At 40.3% G+C, this 19,230-nt stretch overlaps 1 protein-coding gene across 1 annotated transcript in view; it reads left to right on the top strand.

The window, feature by feature from the left end:
- The window catches only part of LOC124161369 (bone morphogenetic protein 1), a 339,468-nt gene that overhangs the window by 292,311 nt on the left and 27,927 nt on the right, over positions 1-19,230 (top strand). Inside the window, exon 5 of the mRNA XM_046537683.1 lies at positions 18,831-18,937. Coding sequence (XP_046393639.1) covers positions 18,831-18,937 — 107 coding nt within the window. The remainder of the gene's footprint in view (positions 1-18,830; positions 18,938-19,230) is intronic.

Genomic DNA, 19,230 nt, shown 5'->3' with positions numbered 1-19,230 from the left:
GTAAAATGTAAAATGGATTGTGCATTTGAAGAGTGATGGAGACGTGGTTTAAGGGCTTTATATGTAGATAATAATTAATATATATGCCCCTGGAGATATGAACACGTTACTTCTTTGATTGGGACTCGAATCAATATAATTATAAGATTTTTTTAATTAAAAGCATTCGAAATTGAGCTACCTTTTTCGAGCCACAAAAACCATTAAATAAACATATTTTTTATTTCGTCCGTTCCACAAAATTCATTAAGTTTAACCTAGCCCGGTTTCAACACTCCCGAACAACACAGAAGTATTGAAACCAGCCGAGGTTGTACCTAGTGAAGTGTCATAGTCAGTGTTCAATTTATCTATTTAACTTAGAGTGAATTCCACAAAGTCGGCTCTCAGCCAAGTGAAGATGTGTCAAAAACCGTACCTTTTTTCTTGCCGGAGAAAACAATGTCAATGCTAGATTGAGTCTCTGATGATATTAAGGAACTCATGTATAAATTATAGTTCATTTCCAAATTATTTCATAACAACCGATCAAGTAGTTATTATGGTACAATGCTTCAAAATTTACTTTTAATTTAATTTAATTTAATTTTTTTCCTACGACAGTAGACAATTATTCGGGCTTCAGAGAGGTCGGCCGAAGAGGAAGTATACGCTCTAGAGTGGCGGCCGTAAGTATCTGTTAGGTTGGGGGAAAGATTGGTAGCGACTTGCCCTTGCGTGTGTGTGCTCGTGTGGGCCATATATAATCGGGATTGCAGCGGTGTATCTGCGGCCATAAAGATAAAGGTTTTCGGTGGCATCGGAAAAGAAGGGTTTCTCCTGGAGAAGGGTGGGGGAGAGTGTGAAGAAAGCCATGTTAATGGTAACATGGGTAATGGGAAGTTTCTGGGTGTGAGGAAAGGACTTCACACCATCGTATCTCCCCCAGTCAAATGGCTCCCACTCAATATAACTGCTGCCTCCAGGGACCCCCGCTCGATATATCTCGGTCGATTATGGGTCTCATCTGACGTGTCCCGGGAAATGAACTTTTGCTTTTTGAGATTGAACGGTAAGTTTATTGTTGACTTTCAGGCCACCCGGCGTTACTCGGGAAGGATAGTACCGCGAATATTACCTAAAGTAATCATTAAGTACTCCTCTAAATGTGTTGTCACCCACCGTGCATTTGAATGGGATTACAGAAGTCGCCACTGGCGTCGCTAATGGACAAATTGATCCGAGTTTTACGGGGAAATAATTTATAATTAGGGGTGTTAACCGAAATTTACATTCATGATGGTGTGATTTATCATATTCATAACTCTTCAAATCTATACCTTGCATTTGCCGAGACCATAGTGCAAAATATTGGAAAAAAGTGGATCGCATTGCACTCATCACCACGCCGCGGACATTTTGAACGCCGATTGAAATACGACCGAAGTGGCAACATAAATCAGCATTCTAAGGGATAAAATTATGTCTCTTCTGTGCAGTCCCCTTGGATAGTATACCAGAGAAGTGGGATACTTTGAATTTGGAATTCATGGCCACATGGCAGGATTTTTATGTTTGCTCTTTGAGCGTGTGAAGAGGTGTGAAATGACGTGAGATAACAAACGGTAATGGGAAAGCGACGCTAAGGACTATGAAATTCTATCATCGGATTTAAACAACATTTATTTGAGGAGTCAAGAGTTAGGACTCGAACTTAATCTGAGCAAATGCATGTCGGTACATTTTTTGCTGAGTTCGTCCAACTTTAACTATGTCTATGCTGTGTATGGTATTAACATAAAGGCAATACGCGAAGAGAAGTACCTAGGAGTTACGATAACCTCGAACCTATCGTGGGGAACATTTATAAGAAATATTTGCGGCATGGCCCTGAAGAAATTAGGATTCGTCAAACGTATTGTGGCAAGATTTTCGGATGAGAAAGTAAAAGAAAGGTGCTATTTCACACTCGTCCGACCGCACCTTGACTATGGAACGAGCGTATGGGATCCGGTGCAGAAAGACTCAATCCGCGAACTGAACAAAATACAAAGGAAGGCTGCGCGGCTCGTCAAAAACCACTATGAGCGTACAGACAGCGTTACCCAGACGTTAAACGAATTAGGCTGGGAACCTCTGGAAACTCGGAGGCTGCGCGCTCGGCTTAGATTGCGTGAACAATTGAGAATAGATATATTTAAGAGAACATAATATTAGAGCCGCACTATATTTCCAGGTCCGACAGAAGCGATAAATTAAGAGAGATGTTTTGCCGGATAGATATGCGAATTCGTTTTCCCCCGAACTATAAAGGATTTCAATGAATGCTAGTCGTAATTTCCATTGAGCTCTTCCTTTTTATTTGTAAATGGCTGGTGTCCTAACACCCTCTGCAACACGCCTTTTAGGCGGCTTGCAGGGTTTTATGTAGATGTAGATGAAGGACGCAACTGAAAGTAGCACTACTAGTTTCGGGAGCATGATATACACCTATGTACTGGCTTTGGTCGCAATCCCTGGAAACGCATAGCGGACAGACAAAACAGATATCCTCTTTTATATTTATAGATATACTGTCGTGGAGTGTAAGTCTGTAATATTACATTACACATCCAATCACAATGCTTGTAATCAAATGGGTAAGTTAAATACTCTCAAAAAACAATTGACTATCAATAATGCAAATCTCTTTGATCAAAATAATACCGATCTAAAAAAAACAATGTATAACCTAATAATACAAATGATAATTAATGAGAAAAAAATCAAATTTAAATGTAATTTTCAGATGTTTCCTTTGCACAGATTTTTCAGTATATATAATATCTTAGCGAAATGGATTTGCTATTTTATGATGAATCTAATGATTTGCCACTGATTTGCGAATAAAAAATAAAATGCCTCCTCCTCATTGCCCTCCGTACCCTCATTGCAATCCGTATTTGATCTCGCGAACTGGTAAGAATGACAGTTTTTTCCATGAATGAACACTCTTCCCTCAGGGTTATCTATCGAGCGTTGAATCGGATGAACACATTCACGCGTCTAATATATATCTAACACGATTATCGGAATTTCATACTGCATACGACATAGCTTGACTGCATTCCGTTTCAAGAGGAATGTTTAAATAAGGGTGCACTCTGTAAGTCAAGTAATTCGCTTATAAGACTGTGCTTGTGACTCGACATAAGAACCACCACAGCATGATGAATCCGTTGGACCATTGAAGTGGATTTCCGAGTTCCAATCATCGAATCGACTTAAAAATGACCCGATAATTAAGGTTTTAAGGCATTGAATGGGTCTGAACATTAGCGCCTTCAAAGCGACTGAGCTATATTTCTGCTTCGGGTTGTGGTGATTTTTCCCCAGGCTATTTGTGTTTATTTTTTTCGTTTATGAATATAACCTTTAAGGCCGTTTTACACGGTACACGGAATTGCGCAGTCTGACGTACGTGTGAAGGCGCAATCAAAATTGCGTCGTGTAAAGCGGTGAATTGCTAGAACACATGCGAGAATGCGTGGATGCGAGACGGCAAAATAGCCCCTGTTCTAATTTCGTTCATGCATTCGCGCAATTCCACGCCATTTTAGAAATTAATGCAGCTCTAGCCTGCGCAATTCCGTGTACCGTGTAAAACGGCCTTTAGAGATTCAAATTGCATATGTAGTTGAAATTTTCTAACCCGTTGCGAATCCCGAGAGAAGTTTACCCTGATTATGTATAGTTATTTTCCTTATCATCGGCACATTTCAGTAAACAAAGGTTATCATCCTCGATCGTAAAGGGTGAATTATTTCAGCGTGGTGACTTTTAAACTGATATAAATTCTGGTATTGTATTTATTTTCACACTTTATCTGCTATTCGTAAGAGGAAAATGTCGCATGGGAAAATGTTTTTTCACTAAAAGTTTTAATGTGTAAAAGTTCTTACTGTTGCAAGTTTTACTCCGAATTGATAAAATATTTCGTCTAATTGTGGCCATAATAGGTCATCATAATATCAATTAATAGAGCTCATCATAAACGGAGAGATAAATTACTTTTCGCGTACGATTATGGAATCAGATATGATATGTAACATGATGTGGTGGAAGTACTTAATATTAGTTAAGTGCTACATTGCAATATTTCCACAGGATTCGGAAACATTTCAGTGTTTCATCTAACTAAGAAAAGAACCAGATATGCTATTAGATATCTCTACAAGTACACTGTAATCTCTTGAGTCAGATATTCTATCCTGTATAGCAATTTAACCTTGACTTACCCCACGTAATTCAGCAACTCCACATTTGTTGATTTTATTTATCGTTGGTTACGAATGGGTTTTTCATCCTCGTAAAAAAATGTCTGTTTTAGTCAACTTGATTGCAATATCTCTCCGTTGATTGTCCAAAACCAAAGGGTGACGGAATTGAATCGGGAAGGACATCTTCATTTTTTTGCGAAGGCTACCGCGGTGAGTAGTAGATGAATTCATGGTTTCTAGGTCGCCAACACATCAATAAATGCGGTGAAAACCCGGAAAAAATGACGCTATCATTCTAATTTCTATATTTCAATGGCTAGAAGGTCATTTCCAACATTCCGTATCCCTGTCACATTTTTCGGATTCCTTGTTTGGCATCTATTCTGCTATCCCCAGCTTCTTTTTCCATCATTTCGATACCTATATTCGACGTTCGTCTTATCATAGCCGATTTTGAATACCTTCTTAATTGGCTTCCCTTCGCCGAATAAGATATTTGAACCCTAACTGAAATATTTTTTAATATACTTTTATTTCCATTGCCAGGAAAAAGTGTCTCTGTACCTTCGTTCCTTTTTGTATCATGTCTTTTCAGAAGAAGGAGTGCTGACTGGAAAATTCAACCTTCGGTATTGCTTCCTTTGCGGAAATAAAGGGAACGGAGTCTATACCTTATCACTAAGTGTCGATCTTCGGGGAGGTACTTAAGGGCTATGATTTATTTTTGACGACGGCGAATTTATGCATTGGTCGTTCTTCCTGTATAGCTTGAATTAAATGGCTCCCTTCAAGGGTTTTATCATAAATGACTCGAATAGGGAAAGAATTTTGACTCAATTCCCATGCTTCCAATATCTCATAGTCTTTGATCGCACGGAGGATACCTTTTATAAGGCATTATTATTTTCGCCTTCGAAGTCTTTTGAAATTTATTAGGAACTAGGTGGCCATCGGGCGTTGTTTGGGAAGGATAGTACACAGAGAAGTGGGAAACTTAGAATTAATGGTCGCACAGCAGGATTTATTATATTTACTCTTTGAGCGTGTCAAGAGGTATGCCTATCCGGCAGGATGTCGTACTGTTGAAATAGGGTAGTTTCCTTCATCAAAGAAAACGATAGGCATTGATTGCGATTCGTTACCCACCATTAGTGTATTCATAATACACAAATTATTTGGTTTTTGAAATACCGGTTTAGACGAATGGCAAGGGTCAAATTTTATCCTCATTTGAAAAAGGCCAGATTGGCGCCCATGCGATTCCACTCCGCGTGACGTCACAGGGACCTAGTTTCTACACGAGAGGATAGGAGTTATACATCGTCTGAGGTTACCAATGCATGCATGAGGCACAGAGCTCAGGGAAACATGTCTTAATAATCACCTATTAAAACTGGCTAAGGTCGGAAAGTTTTCTTCGTTTGATAAGGTATTAATAAACCTTTTTTAAGCCAAGCGCTACCATTCAGCAAGGTACTCAGCTATCCGCTAGCATCCTGCGTCCTATCAGCGCTCAGAGCCTCGATCAAGGTCACTTCACAAGGAGAGAGGGGGAACCAGAAATGCGTCGCACGGACTTTCCTACTTACGCGTCGCGTTTTTGCGCTCTTGAAATTTTTCACTTTTCATTTAATCGCGAAAAATAGATATTGTCATTTAAAAATCTAAAAGCGCGAAATACGTACTCCAGGAGTAATAATCTTTCGATTTAGGCAATAAAAAAATAATAGGAAACCACCCTATTGTGTGACTTAAGAAACGTGAAAAAGCAATGCAAAGGACGCGTTGGACGCAGTCGAAAATAGTACTACATGTTTCGGCTCCATGAGATGTACCTACCTATATGCTAACTTTGGTTGCAATCCGTGTAAAATTGCTATTTTATTATTCTTAAATACTTATCTTAACTTATTTTAATTAAAAATAATAACAAAATTTTTTTCTAATAAATCCAACGCAATGAAGCGTAGATTAACGTATATTTACTGAAAATTAGCATTTTGAACAAATTTGGTGAGATGAGAGGGAGGGGGTCGAGCCAAGTCTTACGATATCTCACTAAGGGGGGAGGGTTGGGGCAAAAATCGCCAAAATTACCTCACGTGACTTCTGGAGGCCCCCTAATTGGTAAGTCTATAATATCCAAACTCACCGCAGCAGTCTATTTCCGATTCATTCGGAAATCTGCCCGGCTCATCAGGGATTAAAATTGTTTTGTACATGAGATTCAGGGAGGCAATTCAGGGTGTGGCTGTTCGTACCGATGTGCCCACCCGAGGTCGTAATGGGCGAAGTGTCTGAGGCCGTTTAACTCGACCACATGGATTGCTGGAATGGGCTTTATGGACTACGCGTACCCTTGCCAATTGTATAGGTTACGGAGCGAGGGTTGGAGTCAGGGGTCGCCGATGGCACTCGGCGTGTCTGCGTGGAAACGAAAGGAGGAGAGAGCAAGCTGGTGGGGTTTGGCAGGGCAGGATCAAAGGGGGAGGGGGCGGATCTTAGGCCACGCACCAAGCATTCCGCCAACAAAGAAGTAAATCTCACGAAATCGGGAAAAGAGAAAAAAACATCATGTGTGAGGGGATTCAAAGTGAAGCTGGGTTGTTTCTTTTGGTTGACAAGTAGTAGTCAAAATTGACGTTAATAAAGGGAAAATTGTGTTAATTGCATTTCCTGTTATTGCGTCACAAATTGCAACACCTTGAAAAAGTGGGCCTCCCACCAAAATGGGCCCCGTGCTACCTACATCCTAAATCCGGCCCTGGGTGTTGGAGTGTTGGATTCCCTCCCATGAGGGCCCGGGTGCAAATTCCAGCGTTAGCAGATTGTTTTTTCAGAGACTGCCCGATCCAAGGAGGCTGCATAGAGGAGGCCCAATAGGGCAGTTTCCTCCATCAAAGAAAACGAAAGGCATTGATTGCGATTCGTTACCCACCATTTGTGTATTCATAATATACAAATTATTTGGTTTTAGAAATACCGATTTAGACGAATGGCAAGGGTCAATTTTATCCTCATTTGAAAAGGGCCAGATTGGCGCCCATGCAATGCCACTCCACGTGACGTCACAGGGACCTAGTTTCTATACGAGTAGATAGGAGTTTTACATCGTCTGAGGTTACCAATGCGTGCATGAGGCACAGAGCTCAGGGAAACATGTCTTAATAATCACCTATTAAAACTGGCTAAGGTCGGAAAGTTTTCCTCGTTTGATAAGGTATTAATAATCCTTATTTAAGCCAAGCGCTACCAGCTAGCATGGTACTCTGCTACCTGCTAGCATCCTGCGTCGTATCAGCGCTCAGAGCCTCGCCCCAAGGTCACCTCAGTTGCGGCAGCAGGAACCAGAACGACGTCACACGGAGTTTTTCCCGGCATTCATACTTACCCGTCGCGTTTCGCGCGCTTGAAAATTTTCACTTTTCATTTAATCGCGAAAAATAGATATCGTCATTTAAAAATCTAAAAGCGTGATATACGTACTCTAGTAGTAATAATGTTTCGATTTAGGCAATAAAAAAATAAAATGAAACCACCCTATTCCATCCCATAGAAGGCTGTTTTCTGTTGCCACTTCGCATTATAATCGGTTTCAAAAATGTCCACGGAACGGTGATGAGTGCAATGCGATCCGTTTTTTTTCTCAATATTTTGCATAATATTGTTTGCAATAGCGAGGAATAGCATTGAAAAGTTATGAGTCTGATAGATCACATCGCCATGTATATGAATTTCGGTCAACACACCTACATATACCTTATTACCCTGTAAAACACGGATCATTTTGTCCGTCAGCTACGCGAGTGGCGACTTATGTAAGCATATTTAAATGCGCGGCGGGAGGCAACTGACAACGCACTTAGAGGCCGACTTGAGGATCCTTTTTCATAATATTCGTGGCCCGATCACTAGATAGTGTTAGATTGCCTTGTGGAGGGCGCTTCCAAGTTCAGCACTCCGTCAATCGGATGGAGCGTAAATCCATGCTACTTTCGGTGTATTTTCCACGCTTCCCCCGTATTAAATGTTAAAATAAAATTACGCAGCGCACAGAATTTTTTTTAAATCAGAAGGATATTTCATTTTCACGGTTGAAGCTAATAAGTGGGTCATCACACGGTAGTTTTTAGGTGCGAGAATCGAAATAAATTTCTTTTTTTATGAATATTTCCACAATTTGCCTATCTAATTGTAGTTTTAGGAACACAAAAACATACTTTCCGTACGAAAATTTCTGGGAATTGCACATGAAAATCCGCCATTTTTATATACAGGCCCTCACAACAGTACTTTTCGAAGAATAGGAAAAGTTTTCATTTCTGTTAGAGTAGAACTCTCATTTATACAAAAACTGATGTAATGTCTGGTATACCGGAATTATCAGGAATCGGGAGTTTCACGGGGAAATAAGGTATGTATATCAAGATGACTCGATCTATCAAATTCATTTATTTTCAATGCTATACCTCGCAATGACAAACATTTTATTGCAAAATATAGGAATAAAGTAGACCACATTGCACTCATCACCGCGCCGCGGAAATGTTTGAAAACCGATTAAAATGTGACCGAAGTAGCAACGGAAATCAGCCAACTACTAGTGGGGAATGGAACTGGGCCTCCTCCATGCAGTCCCCATGCTTTAGAGAAACCACACGCCCTCCGTGCAGCCATCCAACCACCCACCCAACCATCCTAACGGTGACTGCGTGGCAATGCGAATGGAGCCCCTACCTGAGCGTTCAACTGCGAGTGCGGGCGAGTCAAATGACTTGGAAACGCGCGGCTGCTCCATTCGACCGACCATGTAATGCACGGTGTATTCTAAAGCCTGGCTCACGTGCGTTACTGCTGATTGACTTAGAACGCAAGATCACATCTTACGATCACATTACAAGGCCGATGCTCGGGTTCAAAACTGTACGTGTTCTCTTAACGGCCATCGAGATTACGTCTACTTACGTATATCTCGGGAATTATAACCCAGTAAATGTTTATGGCCTTCTTGCCGATGGTTTATCCAGGATTAAATACGAATTCTTCTCAGTTATTCTGCCTTTCAATAATAATAATACTTACAGTACTCTATGTATTATGGAAGTAAGTTGGCCTGTAAGACTATAAGCCTATAACTTTGTTAACTACAATGTTCTAGAACGGAAATAAACAAATAATGATAAAAATCACATCCTCCACAGAAAAAACCCCTGACTTGAAAATAATCAATTTGCTTATAAATATGTGACTTATTGTCATGACAGTAAAAGCATACACGAAAAATCCCTCATCCGCTGATATGCTGGGGGTGAGTTGTATGGAATATAATTTTCAATGAAATAGATAATATAGATTCATCTCCCCTCCCGCGCCCCAGCTTGCTGCAGTTTTGCCTCCCCTCCCCCACCCCCTCCGCTATGTTTGGTACAATTGGCCCCTTCGGTCTGCCGCACTTAATATTTTACTTTTTACTGTTTAGATTTTTCTTCATTCATATGCGTTTGTTAAAGTCAAGCCCCAATTTTTCTTCAAAAACTTCGCTTAACTATTTTGTCATTACTGCGATCATCCTATTACAACGCCCATTACATCGTAACCATCGCTACATGGTTATCCGTTTCGCGAAAATGCTGTTTCGCAGGTTTAATTAGCTAACTGAAAATTATCGAAAATCCCCGGTATCGTGTGAATAAAATTTATCGCCTGTATCAATATTTTATTACTTAACTCAATATGTTTTAGTAACTTCCCAAGATTCTATGGAAACTCTGACATAACACACCACCAGCGACCAATGAGAAGCTCCAAAAATATGATTAACATTATTTTTATTTTTCACCTTATCATTGGTTATTATTTATTTATTTTTTAAAATACGTAGTAAGGAACAAGAAAAAGGTTATAATACAAAAACAAAAAATTGAAAATGATAACAAATTTATTTTCAGTAATTGATCCTACTTCATCCGTATTCAATACATCAATAAATTGAGTACCAACAATAGTAGGTGTAGTATTAATGCCTACGATATATGCCCTGTCTATCACAAACATGATCGAAGTGAAGTTGGAATACTACTATAGGCGTAAAAAGGTAGAACGCTGAACTTAAGTATGAAATATTTAATTAAATTTAATTAAAATATATGTATATACAAATGCTTGAAGGTCTGCGTTCTACCTTATTTTGCGCCGATAGTAGTGCACTGGTGCACACCTCGTGAAAGTAGCGTAAGAGATGGATGAGGCGATGGGTTGAAAGGATTTAGGAGGGCGGCTGGATTCGAATGACACATGGCCTGCTTCCGTTCTTTTATACTGGGCCTTCGCCCTCGCGACCAGGCGCACCAACTGAATTGCTGTCTTCTCCGACCAAGTCGCCTGCTTCCCCTCTTCGGCTCCTCTCAAGAAAATCCCTGGATTTCTTCCCCGACCAAAAAGTTATTATCTGTTCAATCCATCCCAGGGCTGGGAAATATACAGGCCGAGGAGTATTTGAAGTACATAATGCTGCTCCAAGTATATTTGAAATACAAAATACCTTTGACTTGGATATTTGAAAAACAAACTACAAAATAGTGTTTTAAATACCTTTTTGAGTACAAAATAAAAAACTAAGAGATCTTAAAGGATATAACCTGCTTTGGCACGTAATAGATACCTGCAAACGTGAAGAAAACTATTCTAACGAAAACGAAGTAATCTCTGAAGCATAATGTTACAGAGGTATTATCAGAGCTACTTCAAAAGTATTTTTTAAATGTATTTTTTTATTTTAGAATAGGAAAATACCAAAAATCTGTATTTGAAATACAAAATACAAGATGCATTTAGGTCGCGTATAGGAGATACCAAGTACATTATTACAAATGAATTTCAAATGCGTAATTTAAAATACTTGCATTTTGAATAAATTTGCAATATAATTGAAATGCATGCCAGCCCTGATTCGTCCATATGACTGGAAAATTTTACCAAAAATATCAACTGGTTAAATTTTAAGTAAATCCCGGAAAAATTAGAACTTTGAGTTAATATTAAATTTTCTTAAAAAGTAACTGGTCAAAGTCACATTTTCAAAATATTAACTTTGACTTAAAAACTTTAGTCATTGAGTTTTTGTTAGCAGAGGTTTTATAAGACGGTTGTGAGAGTGATTTCATCTTCATATATGCTAACAATTTTACCCATATTTTCCATATTGCTATTGGGAGATGGACACGAATTCTGTGAAAAAAAGGACCTGTTGTTGCGGCTTAATTATTGTCACTTCCTTGTTTCAGCTGGCCAAAGAGAAGTTATTCCTTGGTCTGCTTGGCAATGTGTGTGCCAAAATATTCAAGGTTATATTTATCCACATCTTCACTATGAATAATTTGATGTTTAAGCCGCATAATGTGAATGAAAGAGGGGAAACAGGGTGTTGAGAGAGTTCCTAGAATAGAATGGAATCGTGCTTTCAATTACCCAGCGCAGAAAATATATGATACCTGCAAGTGTAAAGGGCGTTCAAATCGAACTTGCGTCGCGTAAAGTGGTGAATTGCTGGAACGCATGCGATAATGCATTGACATGAGATGGAAAAATAGCCCCTATTATAATTTAACTCGTGCTCTTACGCAACTCCACGCCATAATGAGAAATTAATGCAGTTCTGACCAGCGCAATTGCGTGACCCGTGTAACACGGCCGTAAGAGATACTTCAAATGGTGGGCACCAGTAACTCGAGGTACAGCGTACTTTCCATTTGCAAAGTTGACGATTATTTCAATTTTTTTCACCACTAATCGAATAATTCACACTGTTCTTGTTTTACATTTACTCATGTGGCCCCGCAGGGATACAGAAAAGGGATTTTCTGTTCAAAGTTACGTCGGAGTAAAATAAATGCAGTAAAACTCGCTTATAACAATCACGTATGTCCCGCCTACGAGGTGAGTCTCTGGTTCTTTGGCCTCTCCTATGATTGCCAGGGCTAATTTCCCCTCATGCAACGATTTCGAATGATACAAAATACTAGCTATCACGAACTATCCTTTAATCCCTTGGGGAATTATTTCCTCTTTTGTAAAGAAATTAAGGTCATCTTCGCTACTTCACCGTTCCTTGCCTCATCATCAGTTGTTCTCACGTGTGGCCAACACCACACATCTCTATCGTTGATCTTATAATCCTTCCTTTAACAGCCGTTTGATCGAAATGGTGGGACTATGGTTAATTGCTACGGATCTGTCGCTTAAATAAAGGCGATTTACAATCCTGTAATGGAGGCATTCCTGTTATGAACGCGGCTAAATCCTTAATAATCGATGTAAAGAAATCCCGTTAATAACCAAAATAGAAAGATGGTCCCCTAAAATTCGTTATAAGCGAGTTTTACTTTGGCTTGTGTGTTCGGGGTAAAGCTAGAGCTATTGAAAGGGATTGTTGCGAGGTGGGATCCCTCCTGTCTCTTGCTCGCATTATGCGAAAGCACATTCCAGCGGCCAGGGAGGTGGAGCCTCTTCAGAGGGTCTAGCCTGTCTTGCCCCCACCCTCCCGCTAGGGGTCGCATCTAACCGGAGGTACGTGGTACGCCATGGCTAAGGGGACTGCATAGTGGAGACCTAATTCCATTCCATAGAAGGCTGCTTTTTGCTGCCACTTAGTTCGCACTTTCATCAGTTTTCAAAAATGTCCGCAGCACTGTGATGAGTGCAATGCGATCCACTTTCTTTCCAATATTTTGCTGTATAATGTTTTTAATTGCGAGGAATTACGTTAAAAAGTTATGAATTTGATATATCACATCATCATGTACATAAATTTCGGTTAAACCCCCTATTTCTATATTATTCCCCTGTGAAACTCGGATCACTGTGTCCGTCAGCGACGTGAGTGGCGACTTTTATAAACCCATTTAAATGCGCCGTGGGTGGCAACAGATTTAGAGCCGTCTTGAGGATCCTCTTTTGTAACATTCGTGGCAACGGCTTTCGAAGATGGAGCAGCGACATTTTGGCTCGCAATTTTCATTTTGCAAGGGTAATTACCGAATCTCTGAATTCAGTCAAACTTTGTATTATTATAGTTTATCGGGATATATCCTCGAATCAACTCCCGTATGGAATTATGTAACCAATAGTTTAAGCATAAAACACATTTAAATATTTTATTGTCAAATTTATTTCCTTATAAGAACCCAATTATTATGCTTTAAGGCCTGTTTACACGGTACGTTAACACGCACGATTCAATGTCTGTTTGCATGAACGATTTTTGTGGACCGGAAGGGAACGTGTTCGAATGCATGAACCAAATTAGAACAGGTTCTTTTTTCTGTACATGCATTTGCACAAGTTGGGTGGTTACAAGGTGCATTTTTGTGCTCATTCACACGTACGCACATTTAGACATTAACTCGTACGAGTTAATGTGCCGTGTAAACAGGCCTTTAGGCATAGTCCAGTGGTTAAGGTGTCCGATTGCCATTCCGATGTCCCTGGAAAACCGTACGGCGAACATTGTAATTACTGGACTACGGCTAATGCACAACAAGTGCGGTCTTTTATGGGAATAAATTTGACCTGTTAATGTTTTAACTGCTTTTTTTGCTTAAACTATTGGTTATTACATCTGGAGTTCCACAAGGGAGTGTCCTCGGGCCTTTACTGTTTGCATTATACATAGATGATCTAGTTGACATTATCTCCTCCACCAATTGCAAAATATTATTATACGCAGATGACTGCAAAATTTTTAAACAGATTGATTCCCCGAATGACTGCCTTGCTCTGCAGAAGGCTCTTGATGCCATAGACCAATGGTCTGAGATTTGGAGTCTGAAAATTAATCCAGCCAAGTCTACCATTCTACCATTCACCCTACGCAAGTCTATCCTGAGTAGAAATTACCGATTATCTGGACATCATATCCCTTCGGTCACCTCTCAGAAGGATTTAGGGGTTATTTTTGACTCTAAGCTGCTCTTTCGTGAGCACATTAAATCCATTTCCACCCGCGCTATGTCTTTGGTGGGTATGATGTATCGCCATAGTGAGGTGTTGGATTTAATTGCTCTACGCACCTTCTTCCTTTCCTGTGTCTCTCCGGTCCTAGAATACTGCAGCCAAATCTGGTCTTCGGCCCCACCTTCTTCATTAAAGCTCCTGGAACGTCCATTGAATTTTTTCCTTTCTGTTGTCCGCTACCGCCACTTGCCTTTTCGTAACTTCTCCCTCAATAAGATTAGATCCTCTCTTGGCATTTCTACTTTAGCTGATCGCCGTATCCTCAATGACCGGAGACTCTTTTTAAATATCATTAATGGCAAATACAGATCATCAGACCTTCTTTCTTTTTTTCCGCTTCGTGTTCCTTCGCGCACGACGAGGTCGAGTGACCTATTTCATTGTTTCACCCCCCGCCTTTCTGTTTCTAAACGTTCTTTTCTATTCAGACTTCCTTCTTCCATTAACTCATATGCCAAATGTGTTCCAAATTTTGATCCTTTTTTTCATCCCTCACCCAACTTGCACCATCACTATCGTAATTTTCCCCCTATTCCTCGCACCACCCGATGACTATTCTTTGTTATTATTTGTAAATACTGTTGAATATTTTTTGTTTTTGTTGGTTACGTTGCTTAATGTTATGTAATTATTTCTCCTGTTATTGTAGTCCTCTGTAATTGGCCTCGTGCTGTTTTTGGACTAAATAAATAAATACATTATGTAATCCAGAAGGGGGTTGATTCGAGGACAGCTGCCGATAAACTATTACGCCGCAAATTTTGATTGAATTGTGAGATCCGCTTTTCGGACACTCCCCGTGCTAGGCTGGTGTGATTAATTTATCTGCATGCTACCCCAAAAGCCGTCCCAATTGGCGTGTGGCGGGGGGTGCTAGAACATCAGCCGTCAACAAAAAAAAGTGAATGAAGAGGAAAAAAGAAAAAGGAGATGCACGCACTGAGTCACGCCTAGGATGTATTGAATTCCCTTATTGTTCGGAGGGGGGGAACGAATTCCCACACCCATCCGTTCGGAAAAATATCTCTCCTAATTTATCGCTTCTGTCGGACCTGGGAATACAGTGGGATGCCAATACGATGCTCTCCGTGTCGCTCTTAAAGATGTCTATTCTCAATTTCTCAAGCAATCTAAGTCTAACGCGCAGCCTCTAGAGTCTCAAGCGCAAGGCTCTTAAGCCCGCGGCCCGCCAGCTAATTTCTTGCGGCCTTCAGAGGCTAAAGAAAATATTTTATTGCGCCACACAATATAAAGTATATATACACTCGTCAAAAATAAGCTTGTCAAAAATCGCAATGATAATTTGAATTGTTTAACCAATAAAGAATATTGCACTTTGAAATAATGTTTTTTTATTTTATCGATGTGGTGGAAAAGTGACATGGAACGTTGTGGCCTTCCAGACAATGTGAAATCGATTTTTGGCCCTTGCAGTAAAAAAGGTTGAAGACCCCTGCTCTAGCGGCTTCCACCCTAATTCGTTCAACATCTGTGATGTTCCCGTTTAAAAGGTTACCTTCCAATCCTCAGCAACCCGTCACGATGATAAAGCGACCATCGTGTAGGAAACACCCGCTGTTTTTTTTGCGTCGGTTTGAGCCGAGTCCGCATGTGAGGAGGTCACGGGAGGCTCGTAATACCGAGGGCAAAGGGCGGGAGGTCGAATGAGGATAATCTTGCCTTTGTGACCTGCGGCTGCAGACGCGCTGATGTTCTTGATTAGACTAATTCGAGGAAGAAAGAGTGGCCTCTCGGAGTTTCTAAATAATGCGATTCCTGGAATGGCAATTCCTTTTATTGCCAACACTGTACGAATATGTCGTTTTAAAATAATTGCGGGTCACAGTGCGAGTGAAAGTTGAGAAATATGCTCTCACTTCCTCCCTTGAATTCTCCTCTTCATTTAATCTACGTCCTCGCTTATTCCTTCTCTAATTAAACCGGCTTGTAAGTTATTGAAGTCGGTTAACCAGAATTTCCACAACTAGCAAAAGAATTAAGTACAAAACCCCAGCTTATCTTCAGGATTCTCAACAAGAGTAATATTTTTACATTGATGGTACCACAGATGGTACAAGTATTAAATGAGTCTATGCGGTTATTAATTATTATTATTACTATATGATACAACTGAAAAGTTGGCGATTTTCCCGGTGGTAACAACTAATATGTAATGTAAGTGGAATAAATGAAAAGACTTCGCCAAAATAAAACTAGATCAGTGAAATCGAAAATTTAAAATATACAATGAAAATAGTTTTCCAAGGTAAATGTATTGCATCTCTTCTTGAAAATCTCTATGTTGCTAGGATTGTGCTGAAGCAGTTCTGCAGGTGGTATATTCCAATCATTCATCGTCTTATTGAGATATGAAAACTTTTTGATGTTGGTCTATTGTGGCCCGCATTCCATTTTGTATTGGTGATATTTCCTACCTGCATAGCTGGGGTTTTCAGTCTCATCTCGTAGTTCCCCCATGCTTTTTCCCCCGCAAGTGTGCGGAAGAGTGCGCAACCCCAATTTATTTTTCTTTTCCGTCCTAGTGAGTCCCATCCCAGTTCTTGTAGAATTTTAGTGGCACTCTCAGTCTTTTATATTTTCCCGTTAAGTACCTTATTGCCTCTCATCGTACTTTCTCAATAGATTTTGTTTGTCCCTTTTCATTCGGACCCCACACTGGTGGTGAATATTCTAAAATCGGTCTGATTAAGGTCTTATACGCCATTTCCTTTGTAGTACGACCGCTTTCCTTTATATTTCTCATCACCTTGTGTAACATTTTTAATGCCTTTTAATGATTTCATCGACTAGTCATCATGGACAGTCACCAATCCGTACATTGGTTTGATGCAGCTCCCCACTCAATGCCCGTAAAGCTAATATTTTAACGCCTACGTAATCATTATCATCTACATCTACATGTTACCCCGCAAGACGCCTAAAAACGGCATGTGGCAGGGGGTTTCATGACACCAGCCTCTACGTATTAAAATCAAATGCTCAAACACAATTAAGGCCGTTTTACACGGTACATGGAATTGCACAATCTGACATACGTGCGAAGGCGCAATCAAAATTGCGTCATGTAAAGCGGAGAATTGCTAGAACACATGCGAGAATGCGTGGATGCGAGACGGCAAAATAGCCCCGGTTCTAATTTCGTTCATGCATTCGCGCAATTCCACGCCATTTTAGAAATTAATTCAGCTCTAACCTGCGCAATTCCGTGCCCCGTGTAAAACGGCCTTTACGACTCCCATTTATTCAAGTCCTTTATGTTTCGCAGAAAAACGAGTTCGCATACCTATCCGTTCGGAAAAATATCTGTCTTAATTCATCGCTTTTGTCGGACCTGGAAATACAGTGGGGCTCTGAGATGATGTTCTCCGTGTCGCTCCTAAAGATATCTATTCTCAAATTTTCAAGCAATTTTTCGCGCAGCCTCCGAGTTTCCAGCGGCTCCCAGACTAATTCGCTCAACATCTGGGTAACGCTGTCCCTACGCCCGTAGCGGTTTTTGACGAGCCGCGCAGCCTTCCTTTGTATTTTCATTCATTTCGCGGATTAAGTCTTTCTGCACCGGATCCCATATGCTCGCTGCATATTCAAGGTGCGGTCGGAGGAGTGCGAAATAGCACCTTTCATTTACTTTCTCATCCGAAAATCTTCCCACAATACACTTGAAAAATCCTAACTTCTTCGGGTCTATGACAAAAATATTCTTTATATGTGTTCCCAACGAGTGGTTAGATGTACATCCTTCACCACCTGCTCTGTGTGTCTCATCTGAGGCCTGTCTTTGTCGTTCTTCCCTTTCACTTGACCTTCAAGGCTTATTCAACGACAATGGATTAGCCCAAGAGCATTTTTAACCTTAAAAGAAAATTTTGAAAAATGCGAACGGAATAATTCGCAAAGACTAGGCAATTGAACAAATTTGTGAAGTCGAGGGGAGAGTTTGACAACGGCGCTTCCATCTTCTTGGAAATGCTTAAGGACGGGATTCTTTCGATTATTTTTGCGGTCTTTCGATTGAATCCATCAGGTATTTTTCTATACTTTGACCGAAATTTAGCTATATGTAACGACTTGCTCCTTATGTGTAATCGTTGAAAATGAAGTTTTCTTCGTGAACCTAATAAAATTGCCGATTTGATGTTTACTACATTTTTGTTTCATTAGATATAGGAATGTTGTTGCTAAAATTTTGGAACTGGGATTAATATAGAATGGGCTTATTCCACAGGTAATCAATATTTACCATGTGGTATACCTGAATTGTAATAAATAGATGAATTAATTAAATACATGTGAAGTGTATTTTTTTACAATATTTACTGCATAGTTAAATGTCGTAATTTAACCTGTGAGCGACTCTTAGTCGATAGGAAACATAGATATGTGTAACTTATGTCAAATAAATTTTCAGTATTTCATATTTAATACCTATTAATTTTTCTTTTCCCCAACGGTCCGGTATCCCTGTCCACCGTTACCTCTACCTCCCATACCCCTTTTCCATACTCTTCCGAACCTTCTCCGAACCCTGTACAAATCGACTCCACCCTCTATAACCGCAAGGCCAGGAGTACAACTTCAACAAGCTGACGGAGGAGGAGGTGAATTCCTTAGGACTTCCCTATGACTACGACTCAATCATGCACTACGCTAAGACGACGTTCTCCAAGGTAAGCCCATCCATGCTTCTCATAATTCTATTCTCTTCTTTCCCCTCCCTCGTTTACCTAACATTCTACCATCTGACACTGTTTTCATCCACTCCCCACAAAGCACTTCATCCATTCATACTCTCTGTCTCCTCCGTATCTCATCTAAAAGGTACTTCTGCTCATCCGGCATGTGCCGCACGTGCCGTCGTTCCTCATCATCCCTGTCCAATTCACCTCCTCCATTCTTCTCCACTCCCACATCTCAAACGAAGTCCTTTCTCACCCTCCGTCCTGAGTGTCCACGTTTCCGC

This window comes from Ischnura elegans, chromosome 6 (genome assembly GCF_921293095.1).
Source record: "Ischnura elegans chromosome 6, ioIscEleg1.1, whole genome shotgun sequence".
Lineage (NCBI taxonomy): Eukaryota > Metazoa > Arthropoda > Insecta > Odonata > Coenagrionidae > Ischnura > Ischnura elegans.
The sequence above is the reverse complement of the archived record's forward strand: the minus strand, read 5'-3'. Positions and strand labels throughout refer to the sequence as shown.